This window comes from Nicotiana attenuata, chromosome 2 (assembly GCF_001879085.1).
Source record: "Nicotiana attenuata strain UT chromosome 2, NIATTr2, whole genome shotgun sequence".
Lineage (NCBI taxonomy): Eukaryota > Viridiplantae > Streptophyta > Magnoliopsida > Solanales > Solanaceae > Nicotiana > Nicotiana attenuata.
The window spans coordinates 90,579,105-90,601,518 of record NC_031990.1 but is presented as its reverse complement, the minus strand read 5'-3'; the positions used below and the strand labels follow the sequence as shown (position 1 = coordinate 90,601,518).

Sequence of the window (22,414 nt, the reverse complement as noted above, 5' to 3'; positions counted from 1 at the left end):
GGGGATGAATAAATGGAGTAGGATCGCTTTTGTGTGCTTGTGTTGTAATCTTCTCCTTACACAAGGAAAGTGCTAAGCGGTGATTTGGTTCACGTGTGAGTTATGAGAGAATTATAATGTAGGATTGTTATGCAGTGAATGATGACATCTTGGTCTTTAAGTATTTTTAATCCCTATGTTACTAGTACACGTATTCTTATTCCATATTTTATCTCGCATAACATATTATATTGATTTCTGCATAACATGCATGTACGATTTAATATCGCTAACCAAACGCTGTAGTATTAGTTATGCGGAAATAACTTTACTCATACGGTCAACCAGAGACTGCATTAGTTATGCATGAACTTATTTTTTCTAATTCCACCAACCAAACATTGTATTATTTTTATGCTGGGACTATTTTCCTTTGTCCCTCCAGCCAAACCACCTCTTTAAGTTTTGCAACCTTTGCAGATAAGAGCATTTCATGGCTATTATAATATGGCTAACCGCCTTCTTTGACAGGAGTTTTCCATCGTTTATACGACCTGTGAAGGAAGTGTATTTGGAGAGTGGAAGGGAAGTATGATTGAAGATACTTTTATTCAGTTAAGTTTGATTGTCACAATCAACTACATACTCTTTCCTGTCTGTGCCTTTAAAAGATGGTGTAATTAGTTATTTAATTTAACTCATATGCACTGACATTGTAAAAATCTTTTTACTCTATCAGTGTAATTTACCTCGAAAGAAAGTGTCTGAATTTCTGTTTGTGGCATATAGATCTTATCAATAGTGAGGGTATACTCTGCTACTTCAAGTTACTGTCAATGGACCAACTAAAACCAACTCTTCCTGAAACTCAGGTACATTTTTCTTTTATAGGGCCAAAAAGACAAACTAACACTACTATAACATTGTGCTAATTTGCCTTTTTGTGTGATTTTGAAGTTCTTTCCTTCAGTCTACTAATGTAAACACCTGGGCAGCCTTCACAAACTCATAGGCGGATCTAGGACGAATTTTGTGGTTCAAATAGACGCGAGTTCCTTTTGGCTCGAACTATGTATATATATGCGGAAAGAAACTTAAAATGCATACATATAATAAGATCATATTCATGCTCATGCTCATGCTCATGCTCATTTTAAACCTACTGACTTTGGATCATAAATTTGACTATCTTTGTCTTGAGTTAGAATCTTGGCAACCAAATTCATTATAGCCACAAAAAGTTGGATGCTAACAAATGAGAGTTTGACAGCTGCTTCTTCCTTGATTCATACTCAACTGTGCTTTTGGTAATACATGTTTCTTTGTATTTTTCTATAACTTCAAGCTTGACCTGATAAAGAGTGAATCCAAGCAGTGGTTATCACTTTATATGATCATATATTATATTTTGAACACCCTTAAAACAGGTGGTACAAAGTGAGGAGGAGTTCATGTGTTTAAAACTTCAAATCCATGTGCTAATATTTTAATCTAATTTTTAATCTAATTTTTTTCAGAATGAATATTTTCCAAATTTCCTCAGTTACTTTGTAGTCCTCTATTATATACATAAATTAAAAGAAGTACCGATTACCAACGCCACTAGAGCCAAATAAATAAAATGAAAACGCAACCTTTTATCTGTTGGCACTTGGTTAAGTTGTTCATTTTCAATGAAATATTAAATAGTACTTAATATTTTTATCAATTTCCATCAATCATGCTATGGCATGTAACTTACAATTGCAATGAAGATATCCAAATATTTTGCATTACAATTATTTCTCAATTCCAAACAAGTTAGAACCATATGAATCCTCAATATTCATCTCATTTCATTTAATCTAATGTTGTATAAAATAAATTTAGAAATAAAAATAAAAAGGATTAAAAGTTCTCTATATTTTCAACTAACATGTAAATCTCTCACAATATTAAAAGACACCTAGAAACATTGGACCTAAAGCAACATACTAACATAACAAGAACTTAGTTCAACTAATTGGTATCACTAATATCCTTCTGCACTATACAAAAGAAATTGTTAAATTGAAAAAAATGGCAGAACTTGATAACTAGAAGCAAGCAACATTACCACTTGTACTTTGGTAAATTTAAGGTTTCAAGTGCAAAATTATTGCCATTTCCCAGCTAATAAAGTACAATATTTATTCAGAATACGCGTTTTTCTTCAGCGCAATTCTACTTGCAATGGAAACTCACAAAAATGTAGCACACCCATCATATGCTTTGCAATTTCTGTTTCTACGATCTGTCATAGTAACCACTCAAAGACGCTGCACTCAAACAAAAAAAGATCTTGTCTCAAGGATAAAGAGCCTCGAAATGGACGTATAATGCTTATATGCTTTTGTTTCCCACCTTATGATTCCTTCTTCAGATTGTGGATACTTCTGTATAACTCCTCCTCCCGAGCACGCTTTGCAGCAAGAGCCTCCTCATCAAGCACTTTGATTGGCGACCACTCGGGAAGTTTTAACCAATCATCTCTCTTATTGACTATAGAGTCGTAGTAGCTTCTCAAGGCTGGTTTTACTCTAGTAGTAGCATAATCAACTGTTGTTCCCACAACTGCAAACATGACAGAATAACGCACAGCACCAAGTTGACCTCCTGATATATATAATCCAACAGAACAGGCAAACCATTTATCAGGTTCTTAAATATCGAGCACAATCAATAGTACATTTAAGAGACAAGCACATAGGAAATCTCAGATTTGAAAAGCATAGATGAAATGCTTCATGAAAAATTTCCACTCAAAACTGCATCCAAACTGATGGACAACACAGCATTTCCCAGATTGCGCAGTGCAAGCTTCAAGCTTGAGGATGCTTTGCACAAAATAATTGTCCAATATGGAAATCTTAAGTTTGGGCAAACTACTAACTACTTCAGTAGTTATGAGAATGAGATTGTTTCGACAAGCTTCTACATCATGACTCATGAGCATATAAACTTCGCATTGAACTGATAAAAGGTATCAAACCCATACAAGACCTTTTCGATAAGTATCAAACCCATAGCTAATATCACAAAAATGTTAGTGTCGACCCCAACTAATTTGGGATTGAGGGAAGTTATTTTTGTTGTATAACCAGTATGATAAAGTACTAAGTGCATATAGTAACTGTTGTTCACTAAACTATGACAACTCATTGGAACACAAACTGAATAGTAAGGGGGAAAAGAAGCATAATTAGCTCAATTTTTAAGCTGAATCTAACAAAACATGTTCAGCATCCGACATCCTACGACTCTCCATACAATCATTTTGCAAGGAATGCAAAATGGGGACGAGCCTATTGATGTTTTTCTATGAACCTATTGTCAACAGTCTCCTCGATTTTTGTATCTCCTCGCAAATGGGGACGTTAAAGACTTTTTGCCGGTTAAAGATGAAAAATAAGGGCAGTATTTAACAAATCTGGCTGCCATAATGTGACTTCAACAAGCAGCAAGCATGACCATGGAAAATCAGAGAAGAGGCTAGCTCAGTGAAACTATTTGTACCATGATCAATTATAAACATAACATTATTTTCTTTTTTAAATAACTAAACACATGATGTCATTTAAAGTAAGACCACATGATCAGCTAATGTTTAAATTATCCTGTCCCTACTGGAGCTTTTGACGCGTTGGCAAGCACACACAAACAGATTGAGGAGGAGAGAGAATCGCAAATTTAACCTTGCAGGCGTCCAAGTACAGCACCACTACCAAAGCCTCCAATTGCTGAGTTCCACAGATCATCAGGCTTTCCTGTTCTACTTACTCTTACAAACTCACGTGCACCTGCCGAGCAAATACAAAGAAGCATATATTAACCTCAGTCTTCAGTGATAATGGAGAGAAGCAGCAGCAAACTTGTAATAGGTCTATCTTCACTCTTTTTACTGCCATTGACTCATAGACTTGTAAGTAACAGATAAATCTTAAGTGCAATCAATGTCCCAAGTTCAGAGCCAGGTGTTTCGACATTGTTACAGGGTCAGTCCATCTTGCAAAGAAGAAAGCTAAAAGCATAAATGATAGGGATCAACTTGTTGTGGGATCAGTGTTGTCAAAAGCGAAAAGCTCTAAAATGCGATCCAAGTTGATTTGGGCTTTAAGCGCAAGTAAAGTGCGGGCTTTATTAAAAAAGGCGCAACTAAGGGGAAAAAAATTAAAATACATATGTAGTTCAAGAAAAAAGAAACAAATTCACTCCAAATGTTTCCCTCAGCAACTAATACACTTATTTGCTGATAATATTTGTTGTTTACTACCGCCCAGTTCAAGATAGAACTCATGGGCATTGAGGCACACGCCTTAGTGCCTTGCCTAACCTGAAGAGCAACTTAAGCGAGGCAAAGCGTCCTCCTTGAGCTTTTCTAAGCTTCAGGGCTTATGCGTGCCTTAAATGAGCCTTTGATAACAGTGTGGGATAAAGCTGTTATTCACATTTTAAAGAAGAATGGTTTGCAAAAAGAAGAGTTTATTCATGACATGAACTGCTAGACTAGATGACCACTAAATTTTTTGATAAAGCTGTCATCAACATCACGACAAAAGCAGTGTTCCAGCATTAACTATGTGCAGAAATGCAGATAAGATGAAACAAAAGATTGTCAAAATTACACATGGAATCTGAAAGATGCAAACAGATGAAGCAGAAATCTGAACAGAAAACCAACTTATCAACCTTTCCAAATTATAAACGGCACGGAGCGATATTTAATTGTAAAATCAATCGATCAATCAATCGAGCTACTTCAATACCATAATTGTAAAATCAATCAATCAATTAAATAACTTCAATCCCATAATTATACAATCAATCAAGTAACTTCAATTCCAAACTTAGTTGGAGTTGGCTTGAATCCTCCGTATCCATTCTGCTCCATTCAAGTACATCCATTCCAATGCTAACTAGTTCATCTTTTAATACAAACAAGGGGTTCTCTCTTCTCGAAATCGGTAAATCTTTGCACGGTCATTCAAATCTAACCAAAATTAATGGACTCCTAACAGACACAAGACCTAATAGAAGTGCAATAATACAACAACTAAGTCTTTAACCCAGTCTATTAATTTAATTATAATATTAAGAAAAAGGGCAGTCCGGTGTAATATTCTCAATGAGCGGGGTCCGGGGAAGAGTCGGACCACATTTTCTCTATTGTACACAACATTACCTTGCATTTTTGGATGAGGTTGTTTCCACGGCATGATTTAATTCCAATACTACTTTGTAATAATAGAACAAGCTAGACTTATCAACCAAAAAAAAGTGATAATAATACAAATAATTGAACCCTAGTTGGTGGAATCTTCAATTATTTGAGAACAAAATGCCACAATTCGCCAAATTCAGTCACCATTTTCGAGATCAAATTCGACTCAATGTGAATCTACATTACATGATCAAGGGATATAGACATTTTAAGTATAAAGTTGATAAGGAGGGATTATAAACATTTTAAAACAAGTAAAAAAGTGAGATTACCGCAGTAACATGCAGTAACAATAGCAAAATTAGTCGCATAAGTTGTACAAATGTTCGCTAAGCCGTGAACCCTCCGATGCTTTGATATCAAACCAGCTCCTCCACCGGCCGCACCTAAGTTCAAACGGAAGAAAAACAAAACAAAAGAAAAAAGTTAGACAAACACTCATCTCAATCAATCAATTCGATCAACTACGCCTCAATGCTAAACAAGTAAAATCGACTATACAAATCCTTTTTATGCATCCCCCTCTATTCAGACCATTTAATTTAATACTTCCTCTGTCCCAATTTATGTAAACGATACATTTCCATATTTAACAAAACATTAGTTAACAACCGGTCAAATACTGCCGCATAAATTGGGACAGAGGGTACTATATAAAAGCTAAAAAATTTGGAAAAGAAAAAGTAGGTAAAAACTTCAAATAAAGGAGCTACACAGTCGAAAAAAAATGTAAATAGAATGAAAATTAGGGTTTAGGGAGAGCAAAAAATACCAGCTAACAGAGTAGGAAGAAGAATCCGTTCCGTCCAATTCACTGATGAAGAAGGAGAAACTTCTTCTTGTGTGTTACTCTTACTTATGGAAGCCATTGGATTCAGTGGATTTCTCTTTCCAAATTTGATGATGTCAATCTTCTATGGAAGTGAAGGCAGTGATCGGAATCGGAGCTGGTTGAGGACCCGGAAGCCCATATGGGATTTTCGACGAGGAAAGTTTGACTGAAATTTGGGCTAAAAGTAGTAAAAGCTAGACCCAAATAAGTTAAAATAGCACGGGCTAGCTAGTTTTCGGACTGGTTATTCAAAAATAGCCAACGTTTGCCAAGTCATTGAAAAATAGCCACTATTTTGCTGCAATAGAGATCGATCCAGCATAATATACTGGAGTTCGGTGCATCTGTGCATGAACTTCCAGCATATTATGTTGGACCGTTATATTTTGCTGGCTCCAGTATATTATACTGGAATTCCAGTATATTATGCTGGAGTATGTTACGGATTTTGAACAGTGTTTTCGTTCAGATTTATCTTTACATGAAAAGTGGCAAAATTTCGATGACTTTTGAAATTGTGGCTATTTTTGAATGACCATTTGTAAATCTGGCTATTTTGAATTTATCCCCCTAAATAAAGCGCCCTTTTGTAAAACATGTTGGGCTTTTGATATTTTTGGTCTTGTTATTCAGTTAAAGTAGGGGCTAGCCAGTTTTCGGACTGGTCATTCAAAAATAGTCAGCGTTTGCAAAGTCATTAAAATATAGCCACTATTCTGCTGCAACACGGAAAGTTCCAACATAATATACTGGAGATCGGTGCACCTGTGTATGAACTTCCAGCATATTATGCTGGAACTCCAACACGTGGAAAGTTCCAGTATATTATACTGGAGTATTTTTCCGGATTTGAACAGTGTTTTCGTTGAGATTTATCTTTACATGAAAAGTGGCTAAATTTCGATTACTTTTGAAAATGTGACTATTTTTGAATGACCACTTGTAAATCTGGCTATTTTTGACTTTCTACCTATTATTCAAGAGAAACGGATTGAAGAATTAGCCCAAATAGCCGTTAAAATAGCACGGGCTAGCCAGTTTTCGGATTGGTAATTGAAAGATAGACAATATTTGCAAAGTCATTAAAAATAGCCACTATTGTTTTGAAACACGGAAAGTTCCAGCATAATATACTGGAGATTGGTGCACCTGTGTATGAACTTCCAACATATTATGCTGGAACTCCAACACACGGAAAGTTTCAGCATAATATACTGGAGATTGGAGCACCTGTGTATGAACTTCCAGCATATTATGCTAGACCGGTATATTATGCTTGAAGTCCAGTATATTATACTGTAATATTTTTCGGATTTTAAACAGTGTTTTCGTTCAGATTTATCTATACATGAAAAGTGGCTAAATTTCGATTATTTTTGAAACCGTGGCTATTTTTCAATTACCACTTGTAAATCTGGCTATTTTTGAGTCTCTCCCAAAATAGCCGCCCACCCTAACACTTAAACTAAAAAGGGAAAATGACATTGTATAGCTACTCTCAAAATAATAGCCAAAAAAGCACCGGTGAATGTATAATATATGCATAATTTATGTATTACATGTGTATAATCAATGTATAATCTATGTATATGGCTAAAAAAAGTAAACAAATAATATGGCCAGCTATTTATGTAAAGATCCCAAAGGGATTTTGGCATGGTGTGATAACTTACCCACATAATTAACATAAAAAACTTAGTTATAGATATTGGCACCAGGTAGCCAATACATGTATAACAAAAATAGTATGTATATCAAAATGTATATTACAAATTTGTTTTCTTATTTGTGTATATTGAAATATATATTAAAATCTTATTTTCCTTCTTTGTATATCCAAAATATGAAATTATAAATATAGTTATTTGAAACTTATTGTTGTCTTTGTATCAATGTATATCACAATAAAAATAATTATATTATTTGTATATCATAGCGTATAACACATCAAATAATGTGTATACCAGAATATACATCACAAGTTTATTTTCCTTCTTTGTGTATATCAAAATGTATATTAAAATTTTAGTTTCTTCTTTGTATATCAAAATATATATAAAAAATTTATTTTTTCCTTTATATATCTCAGTGTATAACACATAATTTCTTGTGAATTTACATTGATATATATACTAGAGATACATTGATATACAATATGAGAATTAGAAGTCGTCATAGTTACTTAAACCGACGATCACCATCCACTGACGCAGCAGGAACCTCCATTAACGCGGGTCACCATTCACCCCAAACACAATCACTGATATTACCTAACAGTTTGTTTGGATGGTTGTTTTCCACTGTATCGTATTGTATCATTGTCCCAAAACAATGTTTATTCTGATTGTTTCATTAAAATTGGTTGTATTGTTGTATACGGTTGAGATCGTATGCCTCCGATCTATAGGCTCGAGAGGTCGTCCAAAGCCCGAGTTCAGGGAAGATCGAGTTCGAGCTCGAGGGACCAGACCCGAGTTCGAAGACAGAGCACGATGCATACCGAGGCCGAGTATGCTCGACCCTGAAATAGTACCGTTATGAACTTGTAACAGAATGGGCTAGATTCCTGCCACGTCCCCAAGATCATGGCGCAAATCCCGGAATAGGATTGTACTATTCCGTACTAGGCGGTTAGACAGCTGTACCAAGAATATTCCTTACTGTAAATAGAAATATACCTTATTTAGGGCTCCCCTATTATATAAAGGGAACCCCAATCATTTGTAAGATCATCTCATCATTGGCAAGAATATACTATCCTACTTTTCTCTCTTACTATTCATTAGAATTGTCCTTTACATTTATTGTTCTTGCTTTATTGCTCTTAATCCAACTCGAGGTCACTAAGCTCGAGGTCACCACTGCTGAGTAATATTGGTTTGATTCACTTATTTCCTTCATTTCTAACTCATATTTCTTGAATATTAATTGGTATTGAATTTAATCACGTATCTTTAAAACCACAAATCAAATTTAATTGTTACTTGTATTTTCGAGGTAAACAGTTTGGCGCCCACCGTGGGGCTAAAGATAATAGTGATTGTTTCTTTACTGATTCTCATTACACACGTTATTTTTACACTTTTTCTTGTCAAGAAATTTTGATTCTCAGGCTGAAACATGTCTAGCTCACAAAATGCACCTGTTCATGACAATGAAGGTCTTGGTGAAAACAACAATATAGGGGTCGGTGTACCACCAATAAACCCTGGGGAAGTGCCAAACATGGAACCAGTTGATGTTAGTTCACACATTTCTCTAAACGCGGATTTAGGCACAGACCCCGGAGGGAGTGTATGCAGGGTAGCCCGACCTGGTGCCCAAGGAACACAAGGAGTCGGTGATGGGGGAATCAGCCTCCAAGTGATATTCGAGATGCTACAAGCTCAACAGATCGCCATTGCTCAACTTCAAAGTCAAAATAAGACTCCGAGTGTAGCTGAACATGAAAACAATCGACGTGTCGAGCCAGCGCAAGAGAGGTCAAATGGAAATGACTCGAGGACTGACCCCACCATTATGAGGATGCTCTAAGAGCTCACCAAGAGGATTGAGTCCGGAGAAAAGAAGATTGAAGACAATGACAAAAAGGTGGAAACTTATAACTCTCGTGTTGACCAAATACCGGGGGCACCTCCAGTTTTGAAGGGATTAGATGCCAAAACGTTCATACAAAAACCATTCCCTCAGAGCGCGGCTCCGATGACTATTCCTAAGAAGTTTCGCATGCCCAATATACCCAAATATAACGGGACAACCGACCCTAACGAGCATATTACTTCATACACTTGCGGGATTAAAGGAAATGATTTGAATGACGCCGAAATTGAATCAGTCTTGTTGAAAAAGTTTGGAGAAATATTGTCGAAAGGAGCTATGATTTGGTATCACAACTTACCTCCTAAATCTATTGATTCATTTGCTATGTTAGCAGATGCCTTCGTGAAAGCGCACGCCGGGGTCATAAAGGTGGCCACGAGAAAATCGAATGTCTTCAAGATAAAACAACGGAACGACGAGATGTTGAGGAAGTTCGTGTCTAAGTTCCAGATGGAGCGAATGGAGTTACCACAGGTCTCAGATGACTGGGCAGTACAAGCTTTTATGCAGGGTTTGAATGAAAGGAGCTCGATTGCGTCTCGACAGTTAAAGCAGAACCTAATCGAGTATCCGGCTGTGACTTGGTCAGATGTGCACAACCGTTATCAATCAAAAATCAGGGTCGAGGATGACCAGTTGGGAGCCACCTCGGGTTCAGTTCATCCTAACAGAGCAACCAGACCCCCGAGGGATACAGACAGGGAATCGAGGTCAACCAAAGAACAGTATCAGCCGTATGTTGATCGTAGAAACAATGGTTCAGGCCGTAACGCTCCTCGGAATGATCGGAGAAACGATCAAGGTCAAAGTTCTCGAGGACTCATGAGTAAGAGCGGGTTCGATAAGCATACCGACCCCGCAAAAGCACCTCGATTGTCAGAGTATAATTTTAGTGTAGACGCATCAGGGATCGTGTCAGCTATTGGAAGAATCAAAGATACCAGGTGGCCCAGGCCAATCCAAACTGATCCTCTCAAAGGAACCCGAACTTGATGTGCAAGTATCATGACACACATGGTCATAGAACAGAAGATTGCAGGCAGCTAAGGGAAGACGTGGCTCGATTGTTCAACGAGGTCCATCTTCGAGATTTCTAAGCGATCGAGCCAAGAATCACTTTAGGGAGAGAGATGCAAGAAAAAATGAACAAGAAGAACCACAACATGTAATCCACATGATCGTTGGCGGTGTCGATGTCCCGCAAGGACCAGTGTTCAAACGCACCAAGGTGTCGATCACAAGAGAAAAACATACTCGGAGCTATGTGCCCGAAGACGCCTTATCATTCTACGACGAGGAAGCAGAGGGCATATCTCAGCCACACAACGACGCCCTGGTAATCTCTATCCTTTTAAATAAAATTAAGGTTAAACGTGTTCTCGTGGATCCAGGTAGCTCAGCAAACATAATCAGATCGAGGGTCGTAGAGCAGCTCGGCCTACAGGATCAGATTGTACCTGCGTCCCGGGTCTTAAATGGCTTCAACATGGCAAGGGAAACAACAAAGGGAGAAATTATCTTGCCAGAAAACGTAGCCGGGACCATACAAGATACTAAATTCCATGTCATCGAATGTGACATGAGGTATAACGCGCACCTCAGGAGACCATGGATACACAACATGAGAGTAATACCTTCAACTCTTCATCAGATGATGAAGTTCCCAATGGAGGATGGAGTGAAAAAGGTTTATGGGGAGCAACATGCTGCAAAAAAGATGTTTGCAGTTGAGGAGGTGGTGCCGATACCCGAGCCTTTGACCTCGGAGAAATCGGGCACCAAAGGTAAGCAGACGGCTAAATAGCAATCACCGTCCCCAGCCTCGACGGAATCGGAGCAACAGGTAATCAAGGACGAAGAAGAGGATTTCCTTACTCCTCGAACCTTCGTCATTCTAGAAGAATCCGATGTAACCAAATCAACTGTCGAAGAGCTGGAGCAGGTCATACTGATCGAATACATGCCCGAGAGAAAGGTATACCTGGGAACGGGATTAACCCCCGAGCTCAGGAAAAATTTCATTCAATTTCTTATTGATAATATGGATTGCTTTGCTTGGTCCCATTTAGATATGACAGGGATTCCACCCGAAATCACCACACATCGGCTAAGCATCGACCCTAGGTTCAAACCGGTGAAACAAAAAAGGAGGCCCCAGTCCGAGGTGAAACATGCGTTCATAAAGGACGAGGTAACCAAACTTCTTAAAATAGGGTCTATTCGGGAGGTAAAATACCCCGAGTGGTTAGCCAACGTAGTTGTAGTTCCTAAAAAAGGAAACAAACTTAGAATGTGTGTAGACTATAAGGACTTGAACAAAGTATGTCCGAAAGATTCTTTCCCACTGCCCAACATTGATCATATGATCGACGCTATGGCCGGCCACGAGATACTAACTTTTCTCGATGCCTACTCCAGGTACAATCAGATTCAGATGAACCCGGAGGACCGGGAAAAGACTTCATTCATTACTAGGTTTGGAACTTATTGTTACAACGTAATGCCCTTCGGGCTAAAAATGCAGGAGCTACATACCAACGCCTAGTTAACAAAATGTTTGAAGAATAAATAGGTAAAACAATGGAAGTTTATATTGATGATATGTTGGTTACGTCCCTGTGCGCAGAGGACCATTTAGCTCATTTGTAGGAAATATTCGAAATCTTGAGGAAATACAACATGAAACTTAACCCGGAGAAATGTGCCTTCGGAGTCGGCTCGGGTAAGTTCCTCGGCTTCATGGTGTCGAATCGGGGTATCGAAATTAACCCCGATAAGATCAAGGCCATCAAGGATATCACGATCGTAGATAGTGTGAAGGCCGTGCAAAGACTAATAGGGCGAATAGCTGCTTTGGGTCGATTCATTTCGAGGTCGTCAGATCAAAGTCACCATTTCTTTTCCTTGCTCAAAAAGAAAAAGGATTTTGCATGGACCCCCGGAATGCCAACGAGCCTTGGAAGAACTAAAGCGATACTTATCGAGCCCGCCTTTGCTTCATACCCCTAAGGTAGATGAAAAACTTTACCTATATTTGGCAGTGTCCGAGAGAGCAGCAAGCGGGGTACTAGTTCGAGAAGAGCAAAGTATGCAATTCCCTGTTTATTATGTAAGCCGAACTCTAGGAGATGCTGAAACCAGATATTCTCACTTAGAAAAATTAGCACTTGCATTGATAAGCGCATCTAGAAAGCTAAAGCCATATTTTCAATGTAATCCCATATCCCATATGTGTATTGACCACTTACCCCCTTCGAAATGTTCTGCATAAGCCCGAGCTATCAGGCCGACTGGCCAAATGGTCCGTCGAACTTAGCGGGTATGATATCGAATATTAACCCCGTACCGCCATCAAGTCTCAAATCTTAGCTGACTTCGTGGCTAATTTTACGCCAACCCTCGTACCCAAAGTAGAGAAAGAATTCCTGCTAAGTTCGGGTACATCATCGGGGGTATGGACCCTTTTTACGGACGGTGCCTCGAATGTGAAAGGGTCCGGGCTTGGTATTGTCTTGAAAGCACCCACGGGTGATACCATTAGACAATATATCAAAACTTCTAGATTGACTAACAATGAGGCCGAGTATGAGGCCATGATTGCAGATCTCGAGCTAGCTAAGAGCTTGGGAGCAGAAGTCATCGAAGCCAAGTGCGATTCCCTATTAGTGGTAAACCAAGTAAATAAAAGTTTCGAAGTTTGAGAGGATAGAATGAAACGGTACTTGTATAAGCTGCAGGTAACTTTGCACCGCTTCAAGGAGTGGACTCTGGATCATGTGCCTCGAGAACAAAACAGCGAGGCCGATGTACTTGCAAATTTGGGATCCTCAGTCGAGGAAGATGACATCGTCCCGGGTACTGTCGTCCAGTTGTCGAGGTCTGTGGTTGAAGAGGGTCATGCCGAGATAAATTCAACAAGTTTAATGTGGGACTGGAGGAATAAGTATATCGACTATCTGAAGAGTGGGAAACTCCCATTGGATCACAAAGAATCGAGGGCCCTACGAACCAAGGCTGCTAGGTTTGCATTAGATGAAGATGGAACATTGTACCGGAGAACATTCGATGGGCCATTGGCGGTATGTTTGGGGCCAGGGGACCGATTATGTTCTACGAGAAATCCACGAAGGCACTTGTGGGAATCCCTCCGGCTCCGAGTCTTTGATTCGCAAAATTATCAGAGCAGGGTATTATTGGGATAACATGGAAAAAGATACTAAGGAATTTGTCAAAAAATGTGATAAGTGCCAACGATTCGCACCGATGATCCATCAACCCAGAGAACAACTCCACTCAGTCCTATCTCCGTGGCCTTTCATAAAATGGGGAATGGACATAGTCGGACCCCTACCAACGGCCCCAGGTAAAGCTAAGTTTATTCTGTTTATGACTGACTATTTCTCTAAATGGGTGGAAGCACAAGCCTTCGAGAAGGTCATAGAAAAAGAAGTTATTGACTTCATCTGGGACCACATCATATGCCGGTTCGGGATACCTACCGAGATTGTATGTGACAATGAAAAACAACTCATCGGCAGCAAGGTGACGGAGTTCCTCGAAGCACACAAAATAAAGAGGATCTTATCAACACCATACCACCCAACTGGAAATGGACAGGCTGAGTCAACGAATAAAACTATCATTCAAAACTTGAAGAAAAGGTTGGACGATGCAAAAGGGAAATGGAGAGAAGGTTTTGGGCATATCGAACAACATCGAAGTCTAGCACGGGGGCTACCCCATTTTCTTTAGTATATGGCTCCGAGGCCCTTATTCCTGTCGAGGTCGGAGAACCCAGTGCCAGGTTTCGAGATGCATCGGAGGAGTCAAATCACGAGTCTTTGAATACTAGCCTCGGGCTATTAGACGAAAAATGAGAAACAACACTTGTTTGGATGGCCGCGCAGAAGCAAAGGATCGAAAGGTACTACAATAGAAGGACCAATCTTCGACATTTCAAAATTGGGGACTTGGTCCTACGGAAAGTCACCCTCAACACTCGAGATCCGAATGAAGGGAAACTGGGCCGGAATTGGGAGGGACCGTACGGAGTCCTTGTAGTTGTCGGTAAAGGATCTTACAAACTTAGCACGATGGAAGGTGAACAACTGCCAAATAATTGGAACGTATCATTACTCAAATGATACTACTGCTAAGGTATGACTTTATCCTTTTTGTCCATTTGAGTTTAAAACTAATTACAGATTTTCGATCGAAGCTATCGGGGACCCCCTTTTGCACGAAGGCCTTAGGTTTTAAAGCATGCGTTGCACTCTTTTTCCCTTAGACCGGATTTTGTCCCAAATGGGTTTTACCGGCAAGGTTTTTAACGAGGCAACAACTATATGCTACCTAACAAGCACTCAATAGTATCCAAGGCTTCTTTTCAATCAACCTCAAATACTAGGGGGCACCACCCTCGGAGATCATATTTTCGAGGAAAATACTTCACGCCTAAGAGGGCCTCGATAGGAAAACTTTGTAATGGGCCAAACGGTCAGATGAACCGCGTCCATATAGAATAGTCGAGCCCCGACGGCAAAACATGTACGCATGTATCAATTATTTGGAGAAGCATTCGGTTTATATCAATAACACTTTGTGTCTCAAAGAAGTTTACTGTTATACGAGCTCTATACTTATAATCCTACAGGAAATGGCTCAAGAGCCAAAACACGAATGTACCCCCGAAACAATTGGGGACTGTCATCGACTGTCAGCACATCCGAGCCATCGAAAACTCAAACTCATAAGACCTCAAAGAGGCATCCCCTCGAAACAAAGGCCAAGGCCAATATACTCGGGGACTAACTTCTCGAACAGGTTCGAAAGATTATCGGGAAACAAGTGCAAGTGACATACCCGAAGGCTACGACCATATTAAAGACTACGGTCATATAAAAAGGCTACGACCAAAATAATGCGGCTCGGAGATGCCCGACTTCTGCCATAAATTAAAGGCCTTCAAACACTTTGAAAAAACCGGTTAAATCAGGCTACCCTCGGCAAAAGCAAAATACGAAGGGCTTCGATAAATTCAGCCCTCGAATAATTTAAAGGCTTCGATAACATCAGCCTTTGATAAAACCTCAAGAGGTATTCAACAATCATTACATAAACAAGTTATAAATAAGGTTCCGATTCGTCAAACCTTCGAAAAACCCAATGGGTACGAAAAACACATGCCAAGGCATAATTAAATTTTCACTAAGTCTTTTAGCCGAAAAGAGGAAAAAATTGTATAGCCACTTTAGAGGCCGAATTGGCCCAACTTAAAGATCCTAAGGGCCGATATATAAGAGCCTAAGGGCCAACTTAAAGAGCCTAAGGGCCGATATATAAGAGCCTAAGGGCCAACTTAAAAGAGCTTAAGGACCAAAACATGTAGAGTATGAGACCTCGTTCTCACTCAACTCGGACCCAAGAGTCCCGTTGTTCCGGGCTCGCATCCAGTTGATTTGAGCTTAGCTCGAGAATTACCTAAGACCTTAAGAGGCATTATGTTGATCAATAAAAAACCTAAGGGTTCATTATGTTCTGAGTGTAAACCAATACTCGGACTGATCATTCGGGTTGTACAATTGAATTTTCCATGGATAAGGATAAAATGAGATTCAACACAAGCCAAGGTTGAAACAAAGAGTCCCTTTGTATTTCCAAAAGATATTTACAAATACCCACGAGGGGTCCTTACACAAAAACACTAAGGCAAAATAAAGAAAACTACTCCGGGGCCACATCTTCGGCAGCTGCATCTTCGGGAGCCTCCTCCTCGAGGACTTCATCTTTATCTCCTCCACTCTCGTCCACTACCTGAGTCATCCTCATCGGAAAGCAAAACGACAGCCTCTTCTTCCGAAGTCTTCGCCCTTTCAATATCGGCTGAGAGATCGAAGCCGCGAGCATGCACCTCCTCGAGGGTTTCCCTCCGGGACTGTCGCCTGGCGTGGTCAAGTGCACATGATAAGTTAACTTCGGCCGCATCAGAGATCTCCTTTGCTCGGGCATTAGCTGCTTCAGCGTCAGCTCGGTACGAAGATATAATTGCCTCAGCGTTAGATTTGGCCTTGGCCAGCTCAACAGCAGATTTAGCTTTCAGCTCCTCGATTTTACGGCCTCGAGCCAGGCTCTCATCTTTCACACTGTGAAGCTGGCGTTCGAGTGAAGCCAGCTGCTCCCGAAGAGTCTCTTTCTCAGAGGCAAGACTGTCCATGTCTTGCCTCCACCCTAGGGTCTCGGCCTCCTCCATCTTGAGCTCCTCTCGGAGCTGCTCCACCAGCTCCCCCTTTTGCTGAACCTGCAAAGTTGAAGCATTAGCCGACCAATCGGGCAAATGCATAACAAAACTCCGAAGGGTACGTTACCTTTTCGACAAGCTCGGTCCGCTCTTGACGACCCTTCTCCAGTTCAGCCCGAAGGTCACTGATCTCCTTCTCTTTCTTGACATAGAGGGTCTTAAGACCGTCCCTCTCTTCCGAGATTTTCTTAAGCTCGGCCTCACATCAAGCAAGCTCAGTTCGAGACTTAGAGAATGCTTCGTTATAGAGCGAACCTTCACAAAAAGGGAAAAAGTTAGACTTAGAACGACTAGGATAAATCACAGGCATAATTTTAAAAAGATAGAGACTTACTTGTTTGAAAAGCCGATGGGCCTCGTCAAAGATAAAAGAAGCATCTGGATCGGGACCATCTTCGATCCCTGCAAGGCACTCCCGAAAGATATCGTGCCCTTCGTGGCTCGTCCCCACGTCAGGAGTTCTCATGTTCCGAGCATCTCAGAAATGCCCCCTGGAGAACTTAGGACCAAGCGGCGACTCATCCAAGTTGATCACCCCAAGTGATCCGCTTGGGGCATTCTCTTCACTTTGAAGGACCTCGGGATCGGGCCCCTCGGTCTCACCCTCCAAAACCTTCCAAGACGAGGTGCTCTTTTGCTGCTCGATGGCTTGGGGACTTTTCTTGAACTCCCCTCGGAGATCTCATCGGCTCTAGAATGAACCGCATCTGCCACCGCCGGTTCGACAGACTTTGAAGCACCGGTGCTTCCTCTTTTACGAGCTACCAACAGGCAGTCGTCATCTTCTTCTTCTTCCTGATCCCGAAGGTGTTGGGTCATTTTCGGAGATAAGGACACCGTGTCGGCCTTAGGCTTTCGAGCCGCACTTTTCTTGGGCTTCGGGGGATTTGCAGGCAACTCCCTTTTTCTTTTCTTTTCTTTGGAAGGCTTCGGGATCTCTTCTTCACCAGCCGGGGGCGGCCGCATAGCAACGGCATCTCCGAGGACTGCGTAAGAACAAAGTAAGTATTCCACTAAGAAACACAAGTAAACAAACAAGAGAACTCACCATGGTTTTTAGCCTCCCATCGACCCTTGGCCAAGTCTCGTCAGCAACGCTCTGCATATGAGGAAGTGGAAGCCAGTTTTCGGACCCAACCTTTGAGGTCCGGGACTGCACCAGGAAACCAAGCAGTAGCTACACCATCGGAAAGGGGTTAGACCAAGGGAAAAGATGAAATCAAGAAAGAAAAAAAATAGGGCATAAAGTCATCATTACGTTTCATATTCCATTCTTCGGGGAATGGCATCCTCTCAGCAGGTATCAGATCGGAAGTCCTGACTCGAACAAACCGGCTTATCCACCCTCGATCTTTGTCTTCATTGATACTGGAGAAAAGAGATTTTATGGATCGGCGCTGCAGCTTTATTAGGCCCCCTCGATAGAGACGAGGACTGTATAGCCTGATTAGATGATCGAGGGTAAAAGGCATTCCCTCGACCTGTTTCGAGAAGAATCTGATCAAATGGACGATGCGCCAGAATGAAGGATATATTTGGCCAAGCGTCACCCGGTATTGTTGGCAAAAATCAAGAATAACTGGGTCAATGGGACCCAGAGCTGGATCGGCAGGGCCCAGCGTGAACGGGTAGGTGTACATGCTTATGTACCCTGCTTTGTGAGTAGTAATGTTCTCTTCAGGGGAAGGGATCACCACATCTTTGTTCTCCCAGTTTCAGTCCTTTTTCACCTGCTGGAGCTCATCTTCGGTTATCAAACAAATGTATCGAGACATGGTCTCACATCAGCCTGCTGTCGATACAGGTTTCTCAATTTTGAAATCGGAGGTTGTTTCACACAGCGGGGGAATACACTCCTCGATACGAGGTGGCACTATGATGTGCCGTAGAATTTCGGCACAATTGATACCAATTACTTAGATTTTACTTGTCTTTTAATGCATTTGTAGTTAATTCTGATCAAGTTTGGTTGTTTTGTAGTGCATAGCTTGAAGGCCCAAAAACATGGAAAAAAAGTCAAAAAGTCATGAAAAGACGGATATGCTGCAAGTATGCGGTCGCATAACTCACATGCAGACCGCATAACTGACCTGCTGATCGCAAACAGAGACAGTCTTCTGAGCCAACTAAAGAAGCAAATATTCGGTCCATTATGCGGTCGCATAACACATATGCGAACCGGATAATGGTCGCATAACCACAGTAGAAGGCAGCCCTCAGCATGATATGTGATGGGCTATGCGGTCGCATAACACACATGAGGACTGCATAACCATTATACGACTGAAGCCCGATCTGGGGTTCAGCAAGTCTGCGATGGAGTGTTTAATATGCGGTCCGCATAACAGGTCTGCGACCAGTATGCGATCACATAAGTTGTCTGAAGGGGTATTTTTGTCCGACTTTGACTACGACTATTGGTCCACTATAAAGAGAATAACTAGGGTTTTAGTGGGGCATTCAAGTCTGAAACAAGGTCCTACTTAGAGAGCATTGAATACTTCATTTATTTGGAGTTTTGTGAAAACTTGCACTTTTGTAAGCTTTATGGCTTTATTAAATGCTTTGTTCTTGTATTTTAATATGAGTAGCTAGTTTTAAATACTAAGGTTGTGGAGCCTAGATGGGTGTAATGTTAATGGGTGTTTAACATTGAATACATATATAATGGTTGGTTGATATTTATTCAATTCTTGTTCTTTATTTATGGTTGGTGGTTGCAAACATTAATCTACTCCATTTTACTCTTTCTTTACTTGGGAAAGTGAGTTAGGGTTTGGTAGAATTGAATATCAAGAACTCAAGACTTTAACTCTTGTTTAATAGAACCGCTTAGGAATAAGTGGGTTCTACTTGGTATAAAGTGGTTGATCTTAAAGTGCAACTCTTTTATATTTGGAAAAATCATAAAGGGAAAATACTACCCAGCTATTGGAAAGTATTGGGTAGTCATTTAGAAATCATTTGCATATCAAAGGACCTTCCATTAGAAATATATCATATTAACACCGATAGCATTACATTTCATTAACGGGGACACAACCTTGGTTTCCTCAATTAAATTATTTACATTCTCAAAGTTACAATTAGTAATCTCTTCAATTCACAATCATATCATTCTCTTGTAACGATAACGGAATAGAATTACGACCTAAGTCAAGTAGCACACTACTCAAGTAACCTTTTCACGCCTATTCCCTGTGGGATTCGACCCCAACCTTGTTGGGTTACTATATTTGACATTGACCGCCTTACACTATTTAATTAAAGTGTAATTTGAGCGTATCACACTACCGTTTTACTTTTGGTCGGTCGCGATGATGAAGAGGCTTTTTCTTTTTGAGGAACAGATTTTTTTTAGCCATTATGGTGTCGAAATTCAAAGAGAAAGGGTTGATAATGAAGTAAAGGCAAACTAAAGAGAAGGATGAACTCAGAGAAGTTGAAGGAGATAATGAAATTTTGAAAACGATTAGAGAAGTAAAGTTTGTGAAATGGTGAAGTTGGCCTATTTATAAAGGTTACTCAAGTGTATTGGGGAAGCCAAATAGCCGACCGTCAGCCGCCTCCAATTGATGACCTTGGGAACTGCACGAAAGCGACCTTTCAGTCACTTCAGCCGCTGACATCATGAGATTGTCATTAGGGTCGAGGCATCGGAGCATTGAAGATCAAATCGTTTCTTATCAACCTACTCGAAGAAACGCAGGGACTATCTGTATACGGTCGAGATCGTATGCCTCCGATCTATAGGCTCGAGAGGTCGTCCAAAGCCCGAGTTCAGGGAAGATCGAGTTCGAGCTCGAGGGACCAGACCCGAGTTCGAAGACAGAGCACGATGCGTACCGAGGCCGAGTATGCTCGACCCCGAAAGAGTACCGTTATGAACTTGTAACAGAATGGGCTGGATTCCTGCCACGTCCCCAAGATCATGGCGCAAATCTCGAAATAGGATTGTACTATTCCGTACTAGGCGGTTAGACAGCTGTACCAAGAATATTCCTTACTGTAAATAGAAATATACCTTATTTAGGGCTCCCCTGTTATATAAAGGGGACCCCAATCATTTGTAAGATCATCTCATCATTGGCAAGAATATACTATCTTACTTTTCTCTCTTACTATTCATCAGAATTGTCCTTTACATTTATTGTTCTTACTTTATTGCTCTTAATCCAACTCGAGGTCACTAAGCTCGAGGTCAGCACTGCTGAGTAACATTGGTTTGATTCACTTATTTCCTTCATTTCTAACTCATATTTCTTGAATATTAATTGGTATTGAATTTAATCACATATATTTAAAACCACAAATCAAATTTAATTGTTACTCGTGTTTTCGAGGTAAACAATTGTATTGTAAAATCCATTGTTCCGGAACAATGAAAAGTCCTCTTTTTTGAAACAACCGATTTGGTGTGGTGGGATTGTTTCCTATTTTTCTTTTCAATTATGCCGTAACTTATTACCTTTTTTCTATTTTAACTCCAAATCTCCAACCCATAACCTACTTTATTTTTTTCCAGAACTTCTGCCGCCAACGTTAAAGGTGTTTTGCCGCTTTCTGTTTTATGTTTCTCCTAATTTGCTTTTAACTCAATTTTAATTCGTTGTGCTCCTTTGTTTTGCCTTCTTCTGTCTTGCTCCTTTCTTCTGCTTTCTTAAGGTGTTTTCCCCTCTTCTGTTTTGTTTTTTTAAATTATTTTTATGCATAATTTTTGATAGATTTAATATTTAAACAATTGAGGATATTTTAGTAAACTTATCAGTACTGTACAGTACGATACAGTCAAACTAAATAGCAAAATAATATTTAACAATAACAAACAATACAATCTATCCAAAAATTGTATTCATAAAGCGACACGATACAATACAATACAATACATTATAAAACGATAGGGAACAATGATCCAAACAGAGTGTAAATTACCGTGGACCTTTGGTGTCACGACCCGAATTTCCCACCATCGGGAGTCGTGATGGTGCCTACTAACAGAGCTAGGCAAGCCAAACATTTTAAACATTCCCTGATTTCACCTCAACAATAACAATATAAATATGGGTCATTTAAATAAAAGCGGAAGTCTTTAAAATATAGATAACTGAAAACCCAAAAATGCAGAAGTTTAACATTTCTCTACCCAAGACTGGTGTCGCTATCTCACGAACTACTAAAGAGTGCTACAAACAAGTCTGAATAGAAAATACATAAATGTCTGTCTCGGTACAATGAAAACAAACTGAAAACATAGAAAGGGACTCCGGCCTGCGAACGCCAGCTAGGCTACCTCGTAAGTCCCTGGACTGAAGTCAGCTCCCGATCAATATCCTACTGCTGTGGTCCAAAAGCTGCTCCGGTACCGTGATCTGTGCAAAAGAGCACAGAAGTGTAGCATCAGCACAACAGACCCCATGTGCTGGTAAGTGCCTGGCCTAACCCCGGCGAAGTAGTGACGAGGCTAGAC

General features: G+C 40.3%; 2 protein-coding genes across 4 annotated transcripts in view; one reads left to right on the top strand and one right to left on the bottom strand.

Annotated features, from left to right (window-relative positions):
- The window catches only part of LOC109214742 (E3 ubiquitin-protein ligase RNF4-like), a 5,240-nt gene extending 4,150 nt beyond the window's left edge, over positions 1–1,090 (top strand). The window contains exons 6-8 of one of the 3 annotated variants that reach the window (XR_002066233.1): positions 511–593; positions 769–851; positions 937–1,090. The gene's annotated coding sequence lies outside the window, so the exon portion shown is untranslated. The other 2 variants (XR_002066234.1, XM_019378693.1) reach the window with 2 other exon arrangements.
- On the bottom strand, positions 1,988–6,232 carry LOC109214734. Its single transcript, XM_019378687.1, has 4 exons — positions 5,991–6,232; positions 5,491–5,604; positions 3,693–3,797; positions 1,988–2,613 (listed from the first exon to the last, which is right to left on the bottom strand). The coding sequence occupies exons 1-4, from the start codon at positions 6,085–6,087 to the stop codon at positions 2,363–2,365; spliced, it is 567 nt and encodes a 188-aa protein (XP_019234232.1). The 5' UTR covers positions 6,088–6,232; the 3' UTR covers positions 1,988–2,362.

Excerpts from the sequence above, each read along its gene's own strand:
- LOC109214734 (XM_019378687.1), bottom strand. The coding sequence starts at position 6,087 with ATGGCTTCCATAAGTAAGAGTAACACACAAGAAGAAGTTTCTCCTTCT. Across the intron at positions 5,605-5,990 it reads TCTTCCTACTCTGTTAGCTG|GTGCGGCCGGTGGAGGAGCT; the intron begins GTATTTTTTGCT and ends GTTTGAACTTAG. Across the intron at positions 3,798-5,490 it reads TGTTACTGCATGTTACTGCG|GTGCACGTGAGTTTGTAAGA; the intron begins GTAATCTCACTT and ends TTTGCTCGGCAG.